Below are 21,854 nucleotides of genomic sequence, written 5' to 3'. Positions count from 1 at the left end.
TAAACATGGGAAAAGGACCCACATGTACAAAAATATTTATAGCAGCTCTGTTTGTGGTGACAAAGAATTGGAAATTGGGGAATGGCTGAACAAGTTGTGGTATATGAATGTAATGGAATACTATTGTGCAGTAAGAAATGATGAGCAGGCAGACTTCCAAAAAAACCTGGAAAGACTTTTATGAACTGATGCTGAGTGAAGTGAGCAGAACCAGGAGAACGTTATACACAGCAACAGCCATGTTGTGTGATGACTAACTTTGATAGACTTAGTCCTTCCCAGCAATGCAAGGATCTAAGACAACTCCAAAAGACTCATGATGGAAAATGCTATCCACATCCAGAAAAAGAACTATGGAGTCTGAATGCAGATCGAAGCATACTATTTGCTCTCTCTTTTTTTTGTTTTGTTTTGTTCCCTCTTTCTTGTGGTTCCTTCTATTGGTTCTAATTCTTCCTTATAATATGACTAATGTGAAAATATGTTTAACAGGAATGTATATGTACAGCCTATATCAGACTGCATGCTGTCTTGGGGAGGGAGGTGAGGAGGGAGGGGGAGAAAAATTTAAAACTTAAAAGCTTATGGGAGTGATTGTTGATAAGTCAAAACAAATTAATTTTTTTTTAAAAAGAGAATCATTACCATAGAGATGGTAATTAAGCTGCTAGGATCACCAAGTAACATAGTATAGAGGGAAAAGAGAAGAGAGCTCACAAGGGAACCTACTAGAAGATGTGATCTAGATGAGGATCTAGCAAAGGAGACAGAGAAAGAGCAGTCTAATAGGTAGGACAAAACCAGGAGAGAGTACTGTCTTGAAAACCTAGGGAAAACAGAGTTCTCAAGGAAAAGAGAAGTGTCAAATGCTCAGAAAAGTAAAGGAGAATGAAGATTGAGAAAAGGTCATTGCATTTGGCAACTAAAGTTATTAGTAACTTTGGAGAGAGGAGTTTTGGTAGAATGATAAGGTCAGAAATCAGATTATAAGGAGAGATGGTGGAGCCACTTATTATAGATGACTTTTTCAAGTTTAGCCATAAAAGGCAAAAGAGATATAGGATGACAGCTAGCAAGGATGGAAGGATCAAATGAAGTTTTTTTTCAGGATAGGGGAGACATGGGCATGTTTGCAAGTCACAGGGAAGGAGCTAGTAGAGAGGGAGAGAGTAAAGATAAGTGAGAGAATGTGGGTGCCCAAGCATCTGTGTAGATTTGATCCCACTCAAGTTGGGTGATCTCAGGTTTGGGCATTACCTCTGACCTGGGCTGGGTAACTCTTAGAGAGTTGCAACCTCTTTGAGCCTTTTTTATCATGTGTAAAATGAAGATAACAATACTTATGTTGCCTGATTACAGGTTCATAGATCCAAAGAGGGAAAGGACCTTAAGGGGTCTGGTCCAGCTCTTTGATTTTACAGATCAAGAAACTGTGGCTCAGAAAGGTTAAAAAACATGTTCAAGTTAAGAGTCAGGATTCAAACGGATATCCTACGTCTCCCAGATCCAAGTCCAGCATTCTTTAGATTACACCTTCATTGGGTTGTTGTGAGAAAAGAACTTTTTAAAGCTTAAAGTGCTTTAAAAATGTGAGGTTATGAACCACTTTCGTATTCCACCTTCACCCCTCAAAAGCTGGGCGCAATGTCTTTCAGTTGCTCAGTAAATGTTTGTCATTAGGTAAAGAAGGCTTGGCAAAGAAAGCCTTTGGCGATAACAGGAGGTCAGAAGCAGCTGAATGTTAAAGGCAAAATTGGTGGACGCTCCTGGGACATAGTACTTAAGATCTGAAACTAAGGAGATAGGGCAATGGTGAAGAATGAGATTGACAACTAGACCAAGCCTCTGACAGGGGAATGAGAAGATAAAACGCAACTTCAAAAATGACTCTGTATATAGGATTAATTAGAGAAGTAAGGTGGTTTCAGTATCTGGACATAGGGGAGTTAGGGATGCATTTGTCTTTGCTCACATAACTCCCACTACTTGGAATGTTTGTCTTTTATCACTGCTAATCAAGACCCCATTTTCCAAGTCTACTTCAAGCACCATTTTCTTTAGGAAGTCTTCTCTGATCACTCCAGCGCACACTGATATGTTTCACCTTTAGCACTCACTGCCCAATCAGTGCCTCTGATAGGATTATGCTTCCCCCCAAATCGTCTGTAAATCCTCAGAAATCAGGAACCAGTCTAATATGTTGTCTTTGCACCTAATCAAGGTATCTCAAACACTGGTGCTCTATAAAGATTTTTCAAAAGTCAGAATAGGAAAAGACCTAGGATCAGAATATTGGAGCTTGAGAGTACCTTAGTATCTAGTTCAACTAATTTTATAGATGAAACTAAAGCCCAGAGAGGTAGAAATCCAGAGAAGAGACCAAAATTTTGCCTAGTGACTTGATATGGTTTTTTTTAAGTGACTATATAATCAGCTATTCTGTGACAGAATAATAGAAGATTCCTTGAAAGATGTAACATACCTGTGTCTGATGACCCTCTGGGATTATAAATAAGAAGAGAAGGACAGAAGAGAGATATTTATGGTTAACAAGTATTCACCCCTGTCTACTGAGGATTTCTTGTTCTAAGTTGAAATGAAAGAGGAATTCCCTGTAGGTGGAAAGGTCCTTCAGATGCTCCTGCTTGCAAATGGCCCTCTGCTGACTGTATCAAATTCAGGAAGACTGCAAAGCCTTCTATAAAGATCCAAAATCACTTAAAAAGTTAGCCTAACAGGAAAAACCAGGAGGATGAAAAAGCTCTATGGCCCAAACTGTAATACTCAGTTGAGTCAGAGACAACCTACTGATCTGGTCCATCAGGACACAGGACAGAACTGTATATAGATCCAGAATTGAACAGCAGGAAGAAAGCAAGCTGAAATACCATGCTGCTTTTAATGACTCCAAGCTTCTCCCTGAAACAGAGGCCCATATATGAACATCAATATTCTTCCAGTGAAGCTACATTCATGTAACTTATGGTCCACCATAGTACACAAAAAGTGAAGGCTGCAGATGAACCCAAATGCAGTGGAGAAGCTAAGGATGGTGGGAGCAGGCTTTAACATTAGTAATGAAGAAATGCCTGGAAGAAGCAGTGTAAACATTCTCAGAAAGATGTCAACCCAGAAAAAGTGGGCCAGTTACGCAGAGAGTGAGACTTAATGAAAGAAGAGCCTATATGCTCCCCTCCCACTCACATAATGCTAAGAGGAAGGCCCCAGCACACCAGGTAGACCAACCTGGAGGATTTATGGGAAGACATGTTGAAGAGTTGTAGAATGAGAAGGTAGGGATAGAGTAGAATCAAATTCTGGAGGCAGTATTCCCCAAAGATGAGATTACGGATCCATCTAAGTATCAAGGTATAAGAATTTACTAAGCATTTTAAAGAGCTCTTGAAATCACCCCACAGTATGGGTGGGAAATTAAATTATCAATACTTTGTTATGCTGGGTGTTGCCCAGTACAGTTGGGGGAAGGAATATTTTCTGATTTACTTCCTCTCACTTGATAGAGGGAGGAGGAGGAATATAAAGGTCACCATTTACCTGAACATCCATGTAAGAGTATCAGACGAGAGAAAAATTGATGTCCACCTCATTTCTATAATCCAGAACCCTGGGTCACTGCCACAGGACAGAGTAGCCAAGGTAGTGGTAAAAGAGTTAGGGGTTGAAGGAGAGGGCACAGGGGTCCACTGAGGCTTTCAGAGGAAGTCTTCACAATAAGAATTGGGGGAGGGATACAGCTCCAGGGCCCCATGGTCTCAGAAACTTTTTTCTTCAGAAAATGCCATTCCCTACTCAGAAAATGGGAAGTGGTAATATCACCTTTAACTTCTGACGTTAGTGATGATCATCACTTCCCAGGTTGGGGTAACCAGGGAAGGGAAAGTCTCTTTTTGAGACAATGTTAAATCCTATCTAACCATTTTTGGTTTTCCCCTATCCCTGCTGCTTAGAACTAGTCACTTCCCCCAAGCGTAATGTTAGATGAGTACTGTCTAGCTAGAGATCCCTCAGAGGAAGCAGGAAGGAAAGGCAAACCTAAGCATAAAAACACACGAGAATCCACCAGATGGCAAGTGTGACAAATTTTCTCAGCTCTATAACAGTGAATTGCCCAAGGTTGCACAGTAAAAGGTAGTATTTGAGCTCAGATCTTCTTACTCCAAGTCCCTATTTCCACTCTACCACACTGCATTTATTTGTCTAAATTTGGCTGATCCTTTGGAAAGGACTCATGCTTCTGATCTAGATCTGACCTCCTGTCTCCAGTTCCTATCCTTGGAACACTGTATTTCTGGTAACCAACCACTGGTTCCATGTGACTGGATCCATGTAATAATAATAATAATAATAAATGTGATATTTTAAAGTACTTTCCACACTTTAAAGAGTTACATATAATATTAATGTACAAATGTATAATGTTTAAATGTTACCCAGGATGATATATTTTGGGTGCCTTCTCAGTACGTCACCTTACATGAGAATTTAATTCACTAAGCCAGAGAGACACAAACTTGGGCACAAAGAAGTAGCATGAGGGCATGTGACAGGCAAAAAAATATGGATATATTTATTAAAAGTGGAGAGAGTTCTATAATGAGGACATTCATTTATTATCATAAAAAGCATTTATTAAGTGCCTACCAGGTGTTGGGGATATGAAGCTAAACATAAAATAGTCCTTGCCCTCAAGGAGCCTATTTACATTCATTCAGGGGAAGCAACATGTATACATGTGAGAATAACAAACTATATAATATGTGTGTGTGTGTGTGTGTGTGTGTGTGTGTGTGTGTGTGTGTGTACCTACCACTGAGATGGCAACATGTCACAGTGCAAAGAATACCAGCTCTGAGTCAGAGGACCTGGGTTCATATCAAGGCTCTATCTTTTACTTGCATGAACTTGGGCAACTCATAATCTCTGTGGGCCTCAGTTTCCTCATCTGGAAAATAGGAGTTGGTCTCTGCGGCTCCTTTCAGCTCTAGAACTATGATCCTATAATCACATGAATACAAGGTAATTTCAAGGAGGGAGTGGCAGGTAGAGAAACAGGAAAGGCCTCTTGTGGGAGCTGAGCTTCGAAGGAAGTTAGGGATTTTAAGAGGAAGGGATGAGATGAGGGAATGCATTCTCCATTGGAGAGACCCTATACAAGGACATAGAGACAGGAAATGGAATATCATATATGAAGAATAGGAAGACCAGTTTGGCTGGACTGAAGAGCACATGAAGGGGAGTGTTGTTACTCGTAAGCTGTATTAAAGCTTATAAAGGGCTTTAAATGTCAAACAGGAGAGTTCACATTATGTAGGTGGCATGGTATAGTCTATGGATGCTGGACTTGGGAGTCAGGAAGATCTGCCTCGAACACTTACCAGTTGTGTGACTCTGGGGAAGTCACTTAACCGCTCTTAGCCTCAGTTTCTTCATCTGTAAAATGAAGGAGTTGGACTCAATGACCTTTAATGATCCTTTCAGCCCTAAATTTCTAATCCTATGATGCTACAGAAAACCACTGGAGTTTAAGGAGGAGAGTGACATGGCTGGAGCTGTGCTTTAGGAATATCACTTTGGCAGCTGTGTGGACGCTGGACTAGAAGAACGAGATGAAACAGGGAGACTAATTAGGAGGCTACTTCAATAGTCCAAGGGAAAGGTGAAAGGAGCCTGAGCTGGGGTGCTAGCAGTAAGTAAAGAGAAGGGCCCTACAACAAATGACCAAAAGGAGGTTGGGGTAGGGTGGAGAAGGAGATGGTGGGGGGTTGGTGACCTATGAATAACACTTTACCCCAATCATGTTTTTCAGCCTTGATTAGGCTCCTCATTGATTTACTCGAAAGGTTTTTGTAGAAACTAACTCCAAGTGGCTGAAAAGATAGTTTGTTTGCCTTGGCCCTCAAGCTGGAAACAGCTTCCCCAAATGTGACAGTGGAAGCTCTTGTACCTCAAATGGGCAATCTCTCTTCCATTAATGTACTCCATTCCCAAGCACATGCAAAAGGTTCACCCTTTTCAAGGAAACTGTAAGCCGCCAAAAGATACTTCATTACATAAGAGAAAGAACTGTTAGAATATGGAGGGAGATCAAAGTTCTGTCACAGTCCAGATGGTCCACAAAAATCTGGAAGACCTTCAAAACATCTGAAATTAAACTTCTATCAAGTAAGGTGAATACTTCTTTTGAGCTAGTTTAACTTCTCTATCTTGTACATTTCAGATTGCCACAGTTAACAAGCCTATGTTCTGTTCAGAAAGTTGGATTATGTTCTTGATACAATAGGTATAGGGCTCAGTTGTCTGCCCTCTAGCCAGGAGGACCCTCCCAGCCCAGGCTCAATAGAGGGGAGAAGTCTCAGATGGGTGTCTATATTTTCAATACATCAGAGGAACCCTGATGGACAATGCTGAGACAGCTCAGCAAGGGGGCAAAAAAGATTACTCAGGACACTTCATATAGCTGCTCAAGAATTCTGGTAGATCTATTTCTGCCATTATATCAACTAGTATGTTGGGTCTTGTACCTAAGCTAAGGACTCACTTGGGGAAATCCCAGGATTCCTACAATCTTTACTAACTTCTAATGTCTGTGGTCATCAGTGATATTGAATTTTATCATGGGGCTGCCACCATTCTGGGAATATGTCAGATAAGTTAGTGACATATTTACTGTAGGTCAACATAGTTAGAAAATGATCACACAACCAAAGCAATTTGGTTCACGATAAATTTATGTTATTTAATCTTAATTAGGCTCTTATTTCATGAAAATCCTTTGCTTTTTCTCTGACCCACATTCCTCAAAGTAGCTATTTCCAACTTCTCAAACCCTCTAATACCATTCCCTCTTAAGAGAGTACTTTACTTGCCTTTACAGGGAAACTAGAGGCCATCTGCTATCTCTCTTTAACTCCCTACTTCTACAACCCAAACCCCTGCCACGTCACACCCCTCTGCTTCTCCTTCTTTGCTCTAATCTGAGAAAAAGTTGGAAGAGATGTGGAATCAAAGGAAATAGGTTCAAATCTGAGTGCTGTCTATTACTTGTGTGACTCTGAGCAAGTCACTTAACCTCCCTGTGCCTCAGTTTCTTGATGTGTAAAATGAGAGAGCTGGACTACCTGGCCTCTGCGGTCCTTTCCAGTTATAGGTCTGTGATCCATGATCCTGTGATTATTACCAAGGCTAACTCCTCTATTTGTGTCCTTCATACCATCCCCTTTCATCTCCTTTGGGAGATTGTCTTTTGTTATCCTATTAATCTCCTTTTCAAAGTCAAACTCCCAGAAAAATAATCTCTGCTTGCTGCCTCCATTTCCTTCCCTCCTACTCATTCCCCAATCTCTTGCAATCTGGCTTCTGACCTCACTACTCTACTGCACATGCATTCTCCAAAGTTAGCAATGATCTCTAAACTGCTAAATCCAAAGTATTTTTCTTATTCCCTCTCTTTTGTGACCTCTCTACAGCTTTTGACTTCCCAGCTTGACATTCAAATCCTGCACAATCTGCCTCCAGCCTACTTTTAAAGATTTTTTTCCTATTACTCCCCTTCAAGTACTCTGTGCTCTAACCAAGCTCTTCTATTTGCTGTTCCCCAACCTTCACGCTCCATCTACTCTCTCCATACCTTTGCACAGGCTGTCCCTCATGCCTTGAATGCACTTGCCTCATTACCTCACAAGTATAAAATAGAATTCATTATCTTGTCCCCTTACATCCTTCCTTCTTTTAAATTTCCTGATTATCATTAAGGGTACCACCTTCCTTCTAGGTACCCAAGCTTGCAACCTCAGGGTCATCCATGACTCCATTTATCTACTCAACTCCACAAATCCAATCAATTTCTCAAGTCTTATCATTTCTACCTTTATAACATCTTGTATACGTTCCTTTCTCTTCCCTCACAGAGATCACCACCTCACACCTGGACTATTACAACAACCTTCTGGATAGTCTCTATACCTTTCTCTCCACTCTAGTCCATCCTCCACTCGGGGCCAAAACGATCTTACTAATGCCCAGTCTGACCACGTCACCTCCGTAATCAATAAACACCAGTGGCTCCCTATTATCTCCAGGATCTAATATAAAATAAAAAAAAATAAATTAAAGCCCCTTCCAACCTGGCCCTTTCTGACCTTTCCAGTCTTCCTATACCTTATTTCACAAACTACAAACTACACTAGCTTTCTTATTGTTCTTTGTGCATGACACTCCATCTACAGACTTTGCCTTTTCACTGGCTATGCCCCACGTCAAATGCTCTCTCTCCCTATCTTCACCTACTGGTTTTCCTCAAGACTCACCTCAAATCATACCTTCTCCAACAGGCCTTTCCTGTCCTATACTCTCCTCTTCCCCAAATGCTAGTGCCTTCGCTGCAAGACGACCTCTCATTTTGACTATACATACGTACTTAGTTGTATATACACAGTTGCACATTGTCTCCCTCATTAGAATTTGTTGAGAGCTTATTAAGGGCACAGATCATGTTTTGGTCTTTATTTGTACTGCCAGTGCTTAGCACAGCATGTGGAACATAGTAAATGCTTAATAAATGCTTACTGACCGACCTCTGTCTCTTAGAATCCCTATATCCTTCAAGGTACAGCTCAGATGCCATCACCAATTTCATTCCTTTCCCTATCCTTCCACTTATCAGTGTTCTTTCCCTCTTCAAATTATCCCCCCAGGAGGTTGTAAGCTCCCTGAAGGCAGGGAGTATTTCATTTTTCTCTTTGTATTTCCAGGACCTAACACAGTGCCCTGCTTAATAAATGTTTGTTAAATTGATTTGCAATTCCTAACCTTGATATAAACTTATCCAGAGTTTGCCAATTTCTTCTTAGCCATATGCATGGCCCTGGACAGACCCTTCTCTAGGTACATTTTTGGTAGGTAGGATTCAGGATGGAGTAAAGAATGAGGGATACCACCTTGCCGCCCCTATGTTAATAGAGAGTTTATTACACCAACATACCCAAAGCTCTCATACACCTCTGCTCTCACCTGGAATAGAAGAAATATGCTTTTCAGAGCCAACTGATTCCTTTTAGGGCAAGAGTACTTATCACAGACCCAAGGGGTCTGTGGATAGATTTCTGGGATGGGAAAACTTGGATGGGAAAAAAATTACATCTTCATTTTTACTAACCTCTAACTGGAATTTAGTATTTCCTTTAATTATGAATGTAGGCATCCAACCATTTCTCTGAGAAGGAATTCATAGGTTTCACTAGACTGCCAAAGTGGTCCATGACACAAAAAAGATTAAGAACTCCTGCTCTGGGGTAAAGGCAGAAGTGGCAAAGAGCTGTCCAGCTGAATTTCATTCATGGTGGTGGGCCCAGCTTTGTGCCTACTCATTTCCCAGGTATCTGAAATTTACACTTCAGCTCTGTCTCTCGACTTATTCAAGCTGTATTGCTTCTCGTGTATAGACTCACACTTCTGCTCTAGAACTATCCTCCTTGGGGAATCTGGAAAGCTGGTGTGGTGTGGGGTGACTTTTTGGTTCAACTCTATCCCTCCCGACTTCCTACTGCCTCTACAACCACCTCATATTTTCAATATTTCCAAGCGCTGTCACATGTACCACCTAATTTTATCCTATTAATACCTCTGGGAGGATCCTGTGGTGATTTATGGAAAGAAACAGACAAAGATTATAAGGGACAGGAAGAGAGAGTACCCAAACTGACAGGATCACTCTGGCCCACTCAAGTATGGAAGTAATATCTCTGAGTGGGCAAGAAGGACTACAGGATTTAGAGCTGGAAGGAACCAACTCTATTTTACAAAAGATGAAACTGAGGCTCAGAGAAGTAAAGTTACTTCTCTAAAATTGAAAAGGGAGGTCACTATTCCCATTTTATAAAGGATGAAAGCAAGGTCCAGAAAGGAGAATGACCTTCCCGAAGGCAGAGAGTAAGTCAGTAGTAGAAGCAGGACAAGAATACAGGTCTCCTGATAAGCAATGTGGGGCTTGTTCACAATAGCTTGATAAGGTGAGAAGGACACAAGATGATGACATCCAAAACATGGCAGAAACCCAGAGCTCAGAATCAGGTTGGTAGGACAGAGGCATGGTCCATACTCGTCCTTTTTGGCTCTCAGCCTAATGCCAGGCCCATCTTGCCCCAAGTCTTCCCTACTTTGGAATACAATATGGGGTACAACTCACCTCACTTACAGTTGACTTCTTCTGCGGCAGACCTGAAGGAGAAAAGGAAAACACATGAGACTTGAAATGTACAATGCCCTCATAATAACTCTCCTCACCTACTTAGGAGTTATAAAGAAAGATGTATAATGTACCCAGAACCATTCTTGAGATTACCATATATCTATCTGCAGGGCACTACTTCCATATGCTCTAAGAAACCTTGAAATGCTTTTGTTTCATTCACTACCATCTATTTCTCTGAATTGCTGACAGGTACCAGGCTGCTATCTGGTCCAAAGAGACTGAATGACTTTTCTAAGGTCACAGAACAAGTTAGAAATGGAACTGAAAGGTGGAAGTACCAAGGACTCACTGTCTCTTTTCTCAGAACTCATGTTCCTGAGGTTGCTTTTGGGAATTAGGTAAAACATCTGTATGTCCATAGCTTATGTGTGATTAGTAGTAAAATGATAATTTACTAAGGCAGTTTAGTTCCTCCCTGTATCTTGAGGTTGTACCTTACTGAGGAGGATTTGTGGACATGAGGAGAAAACTGAGAAGTAAAAATAATTTTTGGAAAAAATTTGCTCCAATAATTTCTCTTTCCACTTTGTTCATCATTAAAATAACCCACATTTACCTGATGAATAGCACCAAGGCAAGCTTTATCTTATAAAGATGTTGTTTAATAATTACTAGTGAAAGTGGTACAAGGTCTGGGATAACAGCTCTAGCATTTGCAAATAAACTTCGCTAGTACATAATTATTATGGGTGATGGAGATCACAGATTATCAGAGCTAGAAAAAAATTCAAAGACTATCCAGTCCAACTCACATTTATCTAGATTGTGCCCTCTATTATCCTCATTCTCTTTCTAATCTTCAACCTGTTTCAGCTTCTGCCTCATGCCTGAGTTATCTGAAGTGTGTACGTACAAAGAGGGGAAAATGTAGGTTTTCATTGTTTGTTCTTCTTGAGAGGAAGGACTGCTCTTCATTTTGTCTTAGAATCCTCAGCACATAGCACCGTGCCTTGTACTTAACAAGCTCTCCCTTTCTGTTGAATTGTCTTGAACGACAAATACAATGAGATCTTTGATCTATCATGGCCTATCTGCTGTTCCTTGCACAGCACACTCCATCTCCAGTCTCCATTTTCCCTGGCCTGCTCCCCAATTCCAGGAATTCTTTCACTCCTTCACCTCGGTCTCACATTTTCCCCAGATTTCTTTAAGACAGCTCAAATTTCACCTTCTATAGGAAACCTTTTCTAGTTGCAAGTGTCTTCCCCTCTCAGATAACATAATGGCAGATTTAGTAAACCCCAGAGAATAAGCAAAAACAACAACACACACACCAAAAACACAAAACCAGACAACAGGTGCATCAAGGATGTAAGATACAAAATAAATCCACAAGAACTTCAACATGTCTATACAGTATGCAATATTTACCATCATCACCACCATCACCACCATCATAGCTAACATTAATATAAGACTTTAAAGGTTGAAAAATACTAATTATCTCATTTGATTCTCAAAACAACCCTGTGAGGTAGGTGAATGAATAAATGAATGAAAAAGCATTTATTAAGTATTTACTATATTCCAGGCATAGCATTAAGCACTAGGGACACAAACAGAAGCAAAATAATCTGTGCCTTCAAGGAACTTACATATTAATAAGAGACCACAATGCATATAGGTGCTATTATCACTCCCACTTTAAAGATGCAGAAACTGAAGCAGAGAGAGGCTAAGCGATTTACCCAGGGTGTCAACACAGGTAGTAAATGTCTGAGGCAGAATTCAAACCAAGAAAACTAAATTATTATAAATAGAATCCTAATTTCTTATTTATTCCAAGGACATATAAAACAAACATGTTTTGGGCAAAGGGGAGAAGATTTGATTCTTGTTACAATTTAATTTCAATATTCTGGATATCAAGGGAAGCAGTCTCAGACAAGTTCAATGTAACTTGTGACCCAGAACCCCCAAATCTTAGCTGACACAGATTGGATTCCATCTGGACTGGGGACGGTTTCCCACAAATCACTGTCTGATTCATGTCCTTACTTAGTGGTTTCCCTTGGGAACTTCAGGATTAGTCTGTCTTGGTCTCTTTAGGAAAGGTAATAGGACCTTTATCATTTCCTGTGCAAGTACTTGGCATAATAATATGTAATAAATATAGATCATCCTTTACCTAAAAAAGAAAAAGCAAAGGATTCACACGTGATCCTCTCTAAACAGTCAAAATAATGTTCTTTCCCTCTAGGGACTAACTCTGCCTGAGACCTATACATTCCTCCAGATTTATAGCACATATCCTTGTAGTTAAGGCTACTCCTGAAGACAAATGCACTTGGCATTGCTAGCCCCAATCCTCTCCCATCAGACCTGCACAGTCTGTGTAACTCGAAGTAGTAGGGAAGGGTAAGACCCAAGCTTCCTTCACTCTATCAGAGCTTTGCCCCTTGCTGATCCTTCAGTTCCAGGGCCACATGTTTACTCCTCATTTTTGTGAGGCTTGGTTCAGGAACTCCACTATTTAGAAACTCCCTTTCCCTCTCTCTATTAGGCTGGGTGCAATAAATCTTGGCATTATACTGCTGTCTCTAGGGCCGAAAGGTTCTGACACTACCTCTCCATGCCCACCATATCTGGGTCTAAGAACATCTGCCACTGCTTCTCCAACACATCCATCTCTGAGGTTCTGGAGTTACCTGAGGAAGACTAAATAGATTTGCATCCTCCCCCTCCCCAGTGACTCAAGCCTTCTGTCCATGGGTAGCTTCTCTCAAGTCTGGTTTCTGTGCTCATTGCAGTGCTCTAACAGATCTGCTGCTCTCATTTTAATACCTAAGTCCAAGTGTTATGACTCTACAATAGCCATGAGCAAATCAATCATCTTTAACCAGGGAAAAGAACTCATTCACACCCTGTCAAGAAGACATAATCAAAGACCTAACGTAGTGTTAATGATGGCTACATTTTACATAAGGAGATAGTTTTAAAGCTAGAGGTAGAACACAGGAATAGGAAGGAGACAAGGAGCCCTGCTAGGTTTCTATATATATATGGGAAGCACTGATGTGGGCAAGAAGCACACTCCCTGGGTGCTACGGGAGAAAGACTATTAGACTGAAATTTTCATCCTGATCCAAACTAGTATTGAGGATGGTGAACAACTTGGAAGAAATGAAGAGCAATACGTTCGTGAAACATGGTAGTACTTTTATGTGAGTCCAGAAATTTAACCATAGTACAAAGAAAGGCAAAAGAACGGAGGTACTCTGATCTGAAGCTGTGTTTTTAGCTATGACACAGTCTGCAATGAAAGACAGGTGTTCTACAATGCTCCTCCCCACAAGGCACATGACAGAGAGCCAGTTCCTCAGGAAACAGAACAACTGACACCATCTACTGGGAGTTACAAAAGGCTAGTGCTAGTCAGGGCCAAGGAGGAACTGCTATGAGGTAGCCTACACAAGACCACAGAAGAACTGCTGTGAGGTAAGAATCCCTACCTAGGGCATGAATGTAACAAAGGCTACAAAGACCTCTGGGGAAAGGTTATTCAAAGATGAATCTCATTATTTTCTATAAGATCTGCTGTGAATCCTTTTATTTGACCTGTAAATAAGTGTGTTCATTCTTTGAACCTTATGAACCATGTGCTTGGGAGGGTTGTGGCAACATGGTGATATCATATGATGAAGTACCCAGATTATCTCTGTGGGATAAGATAGAAGAAAAGAACCTTTCCAAGTTTACCCATACCTTCACATGTGGACAGCCTAACACAAATTTAAATCACTTATATTCTTATAACACTTTAAACTTTACAAAGACCTTTCTCTTATAACAATTCTGTGAAGTGTTAAGTATTATCTCCATTTTACAGATAAGGAAACCAAGACCTCAAGATATTACTATAGGAGTGGTAATGCCAGGAATCAAACATAGGTCTCCTGATTCCAGGTCTGGTCTTCCACTATATCCTGTTGACCATTCCAGAAATACTGTATGTGTACACACACACACACACAATATCAGAGAATTCCCAAAGTAAGAAGGGGTTTAATGATAGGAAATCAATATCCAAAAAGGGAAGCAATTTGCTCAAAATTAGAGGTAACTAGATTGGGAGAATTTGATGCTTTTTGTACTCCGCGTAGGATTTCCCAAACTCCTTTGCCACCATTTCAGAGAAATTAGAAGGTTAGATAATCTATAAATTCAAAACAGCCCCTGGAAAACCTATAGTGGAGAATATTTAGGCAATGCACATAAGATTAAAGGAATCATTAGAGTTGTAAGAATTTGTTAGTAAGCTTCTTCATTCCAACAGATATATGAGAAATAGGGTGGTAGGTGGACAGGAAAGGATGACTTTGCAAAAGCATTGTAACATACCTTTTAAAATGGCACCAGGTATGCACGACTGGTAACGGTATACATGCTGTGAGAAAACTGGGACCCCAGAAAAAAACAGGACCAGATATAAGCTATCCTTAAATTTCAGTGCTCACCTGGGGTTTTTAGTTTGCTTCGTCTCCGGGACAGTACTTCTATTTTCTTTGTCTTCCTTGACCTTTTCTGGCTGGCTGCACCAGTATACACCTTTTTTGTGAGTCTCTATTGCTTTATCCAGCTCTTCCTTAGCATCTTACCTGAACACCACATGGTCCTGATATCTTACCCTAGAAGCAACTGCTTACCTTAACTCAGCTTCATGCCCTTCCATTAAGATTTCAAACCCAATTTCTTGTTCACCATTGTCAACACAGCTATTTTCCATGTAGAGAAATAACAATAGCATTAGTTGGGAGCTTTCCACAGCTGAGGTTGATTCAGAGTAACAAGGAGGGAAGGATTAGCACTACATGCCAGGCTCTAAAAATACCTTCACTGCATTGAGAAGGCCAAATGATGTGTGACCTTTTATAAATTCAAACCTGTTCAAATACTGATTTTCTAACTATGACCACATTTGCCTACTTGTTTCTTGCACCTCATTACTGCTATGCTGCTACCTTGTTCTTCAGCATCCTGGACATGTCTCCTGCATTGTGCCCACGTTTGCTTTTCATCTTGTGCTAGCTGCCCCAATACACGACATTTTTTTCTTTGAATGACGTACTTTTAGCCAAAGATTCAAATGACTGGAGTCAGCATTGACTGGACAGAATGACTGCTAGGTCCACAGTCAAAGGGCTGACCTGACCATCTACTGCATGTGGCATGTCACTTCATCCCTCCCAACCTCAGTCACTTCATCTGTAAAATGAGAAGCCTAAACTACATGATTTCTCAAATCTCTTCCAACTATTATCTTCATTCTATGAAACTGAAATCTAGGGGGGATGTGTACAGAGGGGTGTAGGAGAGGGGAAGCATTTGTAGCAACGAGATCTGTAGAAAACACTAACTTCAGAATATTCAACCTCCTTGGTTTTTATTAGACAAAAGAGTATTCAAGAAAAAGGAAACTCTCAAAAATTAAAAGCAGCAGGGACAGGAGGAGAGTCTCCAGATATCAATTAACTCAATCAGCCAACTTGAAAAATTAGGTCTCAGTTGTGACCCACTTCATAAGCTGAGACTTCAAATTTTTTCCCCTTGACCTCACACATGCCAATTCATAATATGATTCAATCACTTTTTTTTGTGCCTACCCTTGAGCGAGTCATTGCAATAAGCACAAAAGTACAGGATAAAGTCTCTAAAATGTTCTAGGTATTCACAAACCTAGTTATGACCCTAAAGAGAAGTTCAGATGGATTTGGAGACATGGGGATTATTTTGAAAACCAGTCAGATGACAGCTGAAACACTATTCCAAGTCTGAAATGCTCTCCTTCCTCACCTGAGTACTAGCTTTCCTGGATTCCTTCAAGACTCAGCTCAAATCCTACCTTCTTCAGAAGTCCTAACTACATAAGGCCAAATGGTCAGGCAAAGAGGTGATCAGGAATCAGGGATAGATTATAACCCTGAGGTTGGGAACACAGTTAAGAATTTGTGGTAAAACAGGGAGTGCTGTGATATCAGAAATGGCAAAGTTAGGAACAGAAGGTCAGATTTGGGAAGGGTAAGGAAAATTTTAGTTCAGACTCTCAGTCTCTAGAAAGGCTGAGAAGAAAATGTCTCACATATCTTGCTACACAAGGTGATGTTTCCTTCACCTGACTGGTTTTCAAGATAATCCCCATGTCCCCAAGCCCTCCTAACTTCTCTTTAAGGTATGCAGTAAATAGCAGTTAGCATTTGAATGTAGGTCCTCCAAATCTAGTGGGTTTTTTTCTGTATTGCACATGTTTTTATTTGGGATTCATAAATTAAGTAAGATAACCCCTAAGCTTTTAACACCCTTAAAATATTGGGCCATATTTGATAAGATAAAACCGAGTCTGAATTAGTTAAAACTAAGTTTAAATAGTAAGTCTTATACTTGGGTTCAAAAAAATCAGCTACACAAGTACAAGATGGAGAAGATTTGGCTAGAAAATAGGGCACGTGAAAAAGACCTAGAGATTTTAATGGCCCACAGATTCAAAAGGTAAAAGTGCAACCTGACAGCCAAAAAGCTAATGCAATTTTAGACTGCATTAACAGAAGCACAGTGTGATGTCCAGATGGAGAGAGGTGATAGTTCTACTTTGCTCTGCTCTGATCAGCCATCTGGAGTATTATGTTCAATTCTGGGCACCACATTTTAGGAAGGCCATTGATAAGCTGGAAAATATAAAGGAGAAATCTGCTAACACAATTAGGAGGATGGTATAATTGACTTGTGGGGCCTAAGGGCAATAGCTGTTGCCAACAGCTCTTAAAAGGCATTAGCTTTTCTTCCTCTTTGAGAATGCCTGTGGCCAGTTTATAAAAGCAGAGAAAGCTAAGATTTTGGACTGATGTTAACAGGGTCCTGCAACCTCTGGCACAGACATACCCAAAAGAATAAGGAAGGGCTTAAAGGGAACTGTCGAGGATAAGAGCTGTCCCTGAATTTGTGACACTGTCATCACTGACAGCTTAGATAATAAAATTAGAGTTAGTCCAGGCTTCTGGGTGTTTCCCAAACCAGAATATACTGCAGAGCAGCCTGAGCTAACCGGAAAGAGCAAAAGAAGCAGGTGAGACCGCCTTATAGAAAGCTGTCTCGCCCTAGAAGCCTGATTAACTGGGTAGCTCGCCCTCTATGTTTGTGCTTGTGTTCCCTGGGATATTATATGTATCCTTGAGGAGAGTTTCATGCTGTGGGCTAGGCTGCAAACCATAGGAGGGTACAGCACATGCACAGGGCTGAGCAGCAATGATACAATGGTATAAGGTCAGTGAGAGCTCTATCCTCAACAAAACTTGCAGGCATTTTGTTATGGGAGTGACTCTTGTTAAGATCATAAAAGCTGGGGAGGGGAATCAAAACCATTACATACAAGAATGAGATGAAGGAACTGAGTAATTTGTTTAGCATAAAGATGAAAAAAACAAAAACAAAAACGAGAATGTAAGAGCTTTCACAAAGTATTAGGAGAGCTAACATGTGGATGAGGGATTAGACTTGTTTTGTTTGGCCCCTGAGGACAGCAATGGGTGGAAGTCCTCAGAGGCAGATTACTGACGTAACTTATGAAAAAACTTCCTAAAAACTAGGGCTGTCCAAAATAACAGTGGGCTGCCTCAGGATGAAGTTAAGTTCCCCTTCACTGGAGATGTTCAAGCAAAGGCTAAACACTCTTGGGGAGCAGTGTAGAGGATGTTAACTGCTCAATCAAGATTTGGGACTAGATGTCTTCTGAGCTCCCTTCTAGCTCTAAGAGTCTATGCTTCTACTAACTGATGTGGGATTATTTGTGTACACAAGGCATGATGGAGATAGAGGAACCTTCTCAAATGAGCACTAGAAAACGGCCAGTGACCATTTGGAGCAGGCTAGGAACCTAACACAATATTTTCTTTGGCTGCCTAATAAGAGAACAATTCAATATTTTCACTTAGGGTGGGAAGGGAAGGAAAGGGAGAGAGAGGAGGAAGGAAGTCTGAACTAAAAGACCAAACAAAAACAGTCTCAATTTTATCCAACTATCACCTCACCAAGATGAAAGTTTTTTCAGTTTTACCAACAGCTTAAGAAATTCTTATTCACTAGTTGGTGTCCTAGGCTTCCATGTTTATTTGCTTCTAGTACCTACTTTTTCCACTATTCAGCTTTGCTATTTTCAAAAACCAGTACCAAATGCTTTTGATAATTACTATCTTAAAGTACAGTTTGAAATATGTTAGGCTCCTTTCATTCCTATTTCTTTTTTTAATTAATTCCCTTGAGAGTCTTGAACTTTTCCCTTCCAGTTGAAACTTATTATTATTTTGTTGAATTCTTGGTAGCCTAGTATGGCACCAGATATCTAAATTTATTGAGATTATATTGGTATGGCCCAACCATGGACAATTAATCTTTCTCTAAGGGAGTTATCTTTTATTTCTATAAAGAGTGTATTGTAGTTGTATTTATATAATTTCATGGTTTTTTTTTTTCACCAGGTGCTATCTTGAGAATTTGAAGTAGAGGGCAAGGAATGAGTAACTCTTCTTCTTGGCTTCTCTTTGACTTATTGCAAAAAAAAAAAAACCCAACCAAAAACCAAAAACCAGTCCATCCAATGCTCTCCCCAGCTCAGAGCGACTGGAACTGGGGAGGCCCTCAATCACAGCTATGTGATCTTTTTCTTCTAGGTGTTTATACTTCTTATCATTTTGCTCCTCAGGCATCATCAGTGCCTAGCATAATGACTGGCACGCGATAAGTGCTTACTGATTGGTTAAGCTCTTTTAGGTTACCTGCATTGAGAGACCATCATAGGGACTCACTCTGTTCCCACTCTGACACAAAACCCACACTGTCTTTTCTCAGCACTCTTCTATCACTGGGGAAGCCCCAAAAGTTAACTTCTGAGGATACCACTCATGGGTGACCATGGGTCCAACACAAGCCTACCTCTAGGTTACAGTTTGCAACTGATACTAGCATCCTTACTGGGAGTGAACATGGTTGTGGAGGGAGGTAAAAAACAAAGACAAACAATGAATAAGGGCGTAAGTGGCATATTAACACTCCCCCAGAAAAGTTACCATCCTCTGGAAGATGTAAATTAGATGCGCCTAAGAGTACAAATGCATATCTTTAGGTACTCATATAGATTATGTGTCTATATAAAACCTCACATTTATAGGGTTACATAAAAAGTCCATGCAACTTAATTCCTTTTTATCAATAATAATTATGGCCTATATTTATATGGTGCTAGTTTATGTACAGGAAGAGATAGCATCACATGAAATGAGTGCTGGATTTGGAGTCAAAGGACCTCGGTTTGAATACCATCTCTACTATTTACTACCAGTGAGGCTTTAAATGAATCATTTAAAATAGAAATTGAAGGACTGAAACTAGATAACCTCAAAGGGTTCTCCTGGCTTTACATTTCTTGATTCTACAATACTATTACTTTATGTGATCCTTACAATAACCCTGGGAGAAAAGGGGTACAAGTATTATTATCCCCATTTTATAGAGGAGAAGATGGATACAGCAAAGTTAAGTTACTTACTCAAGGTCATGTGGTAGAGCTAGGACTCAAACCCCAAATTTTCTCATTGCCTTCTCTTTATACACTGATGGAACCAGCATGCAATCTCAGGCAAAGTCACATAATTTGGGCTTGTTACTTCAGTTTTTCTTTTTAACACACACACACACACACACACACACACACACATTATGAAATGTCAAGTTTCCTTCCTTGACAACTATCATCTCCCTCTGGCTCCCTATCAAAGACTTTTGGTTCCTATTTTTGCCAAACACTGCTGGTTTTTTGGAGAGTGAGGTGGGGAGAGGAAGAGATCTGCACGTACAACTACAACAAGAATGCTGATGAAGAAGAGATTCTGATGGAGAGGTAATACAGTAAGGTGTAAAGAACCCTGGATTAGGAGTTGAAAGATCTGAGATGAGCGTAGAGGATGCTGTTAATTAGCCATGTGACTTTGAACAAGTCATATAACCCCTGAGTATCAGTTTTCTTATCTGTAAAACCCAGATAAAAATACCCAAACTATCTAGCTCACAAGGTTGTTGTGAAAAACTTTGTAAACCATAAGAAAGTTCCTTTAATACATGATTTATCCTGAGAGAAGGGCATTTTGGAAAGAGCACTGGACTTAAAGTCAGAAAGTCAGTGTTTAAATCCCAACTCCAATATTTATTACAGGCCACATTTCACTTCTACCTAATGTTTCTTGAACCTCAGCTTCCTCGGCTATAAAATGGGCATACTAATACTCATACTACCTATCATTCAAAGCTATTATAAGGATTTGTTCATATAATATTTAAGGGTTATATTTAATTTACCAAATATTTTGTTATACAAAGCAATCTTGGTTTCTTTCAGATGATGGGATTACAGAGTCTAGCTCCTCATTTTAAGAGGCTCAGTGTTAAATGCCTTGCTCAAGGTCACACAAAAAACTTCCTAACAGCAACAACAACAACAACACCCTTTTATTCAAAAGTAGAATGAGCTCTTTCAACAGGTACTGGTGAAGATGGCCTCCTCTGCTTGAGGCTTCAAACAAAGTCTGGATGACCTTTCTGGAGGTATGCTGCAGAGAGTATTCCTGTTCACATACAGTCTGGACTACATGGCTTTTAAAGTCCCTTCCAGCTCAGATTTCTGTGATTTTGTGACTCTACTCCTTGAACAAAAAAAAATTTGTTCCTTCTGCACAAGGTATACTCATACAAATCATTCTAGGCATGAGTCTCTCTCTTGCTGCCAAATCTCAGTGACCCCCTTTTTGAGGTCTAATTCGTCTCTTCACATTAGGATCTCTAGTTCTTCCCATCATCTCATTCAAATAATAAGTTCTTTTTAAAACATATATTTTGTATTTTTAATTTTTATTTTCAGTTCAAATTCCCCTTCCCTCCACCCTCTCCCCCACCCACTGAGAAGGCAAGAAATATGATGTTCATTATACACTGGAAGTCATGCAAAATACATTTCCACATTAGCCATGCTGTGAAAAAAACAAGCACAAAAATAAATAAAGAAAAAATTATGCTTTGCTCAGCACTCAGAGTCCATCAGTTCTCTATGGAGGTGGATAGCATTTTTCATCATGAGTCCTTTGGAACTGTCATGAATCATTACACTGATCAGAGTTGCTAGATCTTTCACAGCTCATCATCATTACAATATTTTTGTAGCAGTGTACAATGTTCTCCTCGTTTGGTTCACTTCACTTTCTATCAGTTCATGTAAGTCTTCCCAGGTTTTTCTGAAACCATCTCCTTCATGACTCCTTTCAGTACAATTGTATTCCATCACAATTATAAACCATAATTATATAAAAAAGTTCAGTGATTCCTCATTTGATGGGCATCTCCTCAACTTCCAATTCTTTGCCACCACAAAAAGAGCCTATATGTGTGTGTGTGTATATATACACATATACATATATATGTGTTTGTGTGTATGTATAAGGTCCTTTTCTTTTTTCTTAGATCTCTTGAGGGTATAGCCCTAGTAACAGTGTTGCTGGATGAAAGAGAATATGTCCATTGGGCATATTTCCAAAATGTTCTCCAGAAT

The 21,854-nt window shown here is 40.1% G+C and overlaps 1 protein-coding gene across 7 annotated transcripts in view; it reads right to left on the bottom strand.

Moving 5' to 3' along the window:
* Positions 1 to 21,854, bottom strand: part of PIP5K1C (phosphatidylinositol-4-phosphate 5-kinase type 1 gamma) — a 139,054-nt gene that overhangs the window by 65,330 nt on the left and 51,870 nt on the right. For all 7 annotated transcript variants that reach the window (XR_002321122.2, XR_013486417.1, XM_020969193.2 and 4 more), the window contains exon 2: positions 10,205 to 10,236. Coding sequence is in view for 5 of the 7 variants with exons in the window: in XM_020969193.2 (XP_020824852.1) it covers positions 10,205 to 10,236 (32 nt within the window). In the remaining 2 variants the exon portion in view is untranslated. The remainder of the gene's footprint in view (positions 1 to 10,204; positions 10,237 to 21,854) is intronic.

The sequence above is a fragment of the Phascolarctos cinereus genome, unplaced genomic scaffold (genome assembly GCF_003287225.1).
Source record: "Phascolarctos cinereus isolate Bilbo 61053 unplaced genomic scaffold, phaCin_HiC Scaffold_4;HRSCAF=312, whole genome shotgun sequence".
In the NCBI taxonomy this organism is placed as follows: Eukaryota; Metazoa; Chordata; class Mammalia; order Diprotodontia; family Phascolarctidae; genus Phascolarctos; species Phascolarctos cinereus.
This window is presented reverse-complemented; position numbering and strand designations above follow the sequence as displayed.